Raw genomic sequence first — 893 nt, 5'->3', positions numbered from 1 at the left:
GGAGATGTTCTCCACTTTCGGGACACCAGGGATGTCCCCATGGGTGGTGGCTCCATGTCCCTGGAGGCATTGTCCATCTTGGGGACACCAGGAATGTCCCCGTGAGTGGTGGCTCCATGTCCCTGGAGATGTTCTCCACCCTGGGGACACCAGGAATGTCCCCATGGGTGGTGGCTTCATGTCCCCGGAGATGTTCTCCACCTTGGGGACACCAGGAATGTCCCCACGGGTGGTGGCTCCTCATCCATGGAGGCGTTCTCCATCTTTGGGACACCAGGAATGTCCCCACGGGTGGTGGCTCCATGTCTCTGGAGATGTTCTCCACCTTGGGGACACCAGGGATGTCCCCATGGGTGGTGGCACCATGTCCCCAGAGGTGTCCCCCCCGGCGGGTGGGGTGACCTCCCTGTCCCCGTCCCCAGGAGGGTTTGGTTTACGCCGTGGAATTCTCGCATCGCTCGGGCCGTGACCTCATCAACGTCGCCAAAAAACGCACCAACGTCATCCCCGTCATCGAGGACGCCCGGCACCCCCACAAGTACCGCATGCTCATCGGTGAGACGGGGGGGTCCCGAGGGTGGGGTTTGGGGTGCTGGGGGAGAATTTGGGGTGTCAGGGTGGTCTAGGAGAAGAGTTTGGGGTGCTCAGGGTGGTCTTGGAGAAGACTTTGGGGTGCTCAGGGTGATTTTGGGGTTGGGGAGAAGGTCTGGAGGCACCTCAAAGTATCTCAAAGAGGTTTTTGGGGTGCTCTTGGGTGTTTTGGGGTGCTGTGTTGGGTCTTGGGGTGATTTTGGGGTGCTAGGGAAGAATTTGGGGTGCTCAGGGTGGTCTTGGAGAAGACTTTGGGGTGCTCAGGGTGGTTTTGGGGTTGGGGAGAAGGTCTGGAGGCACCT

At 60.0% G+C, this 893-nt stretch overlaps 1 protein-coding gene across 1 annotated transcript in view; it reads left to right on the top strand.

Moving 5' to 3' along the window:
- Window positions 1–555, top strand: part of FBL (fibrillarin) — a gene marked incomplete at both ends in the record, with an annotated part of 917 nt that extends 362 nt beyond the window's left edge. The window contains one exon of the mRNA XM_010580018.1: window positions 423–555. Coding sequence (XP_010578320.1) covers window positions 423–555 — 133 coding nt within the window. The remainder of the gene's footprint in view (window positions 1–422) is intronic.
- Window positions 556–893: the final 338 nt, after the last annotated feature.

Source organism: Haliaeetus leucocephalus, unplaced genomic scaffold, assembly GCF_000737465.1.
Source record: "Haliaeetus leucocephalus isolate CR32 unplaced genomic scaffold, Haliaeetus_leucocephalus-4.0 Scaffold691, whole genome shotgun sequence".
NCBI classification, from domain to species: Eukaryota; Metazoa; Chordata; class Aves; order Accipitriformes; family Accipitridae; genus Haliaeetus; species Haliaeetus leucocephalus.
Note: the sequence above shows the minus strand (reverse complement) of the source record. Positions and strands in the feature narration are given on the sequence as shown.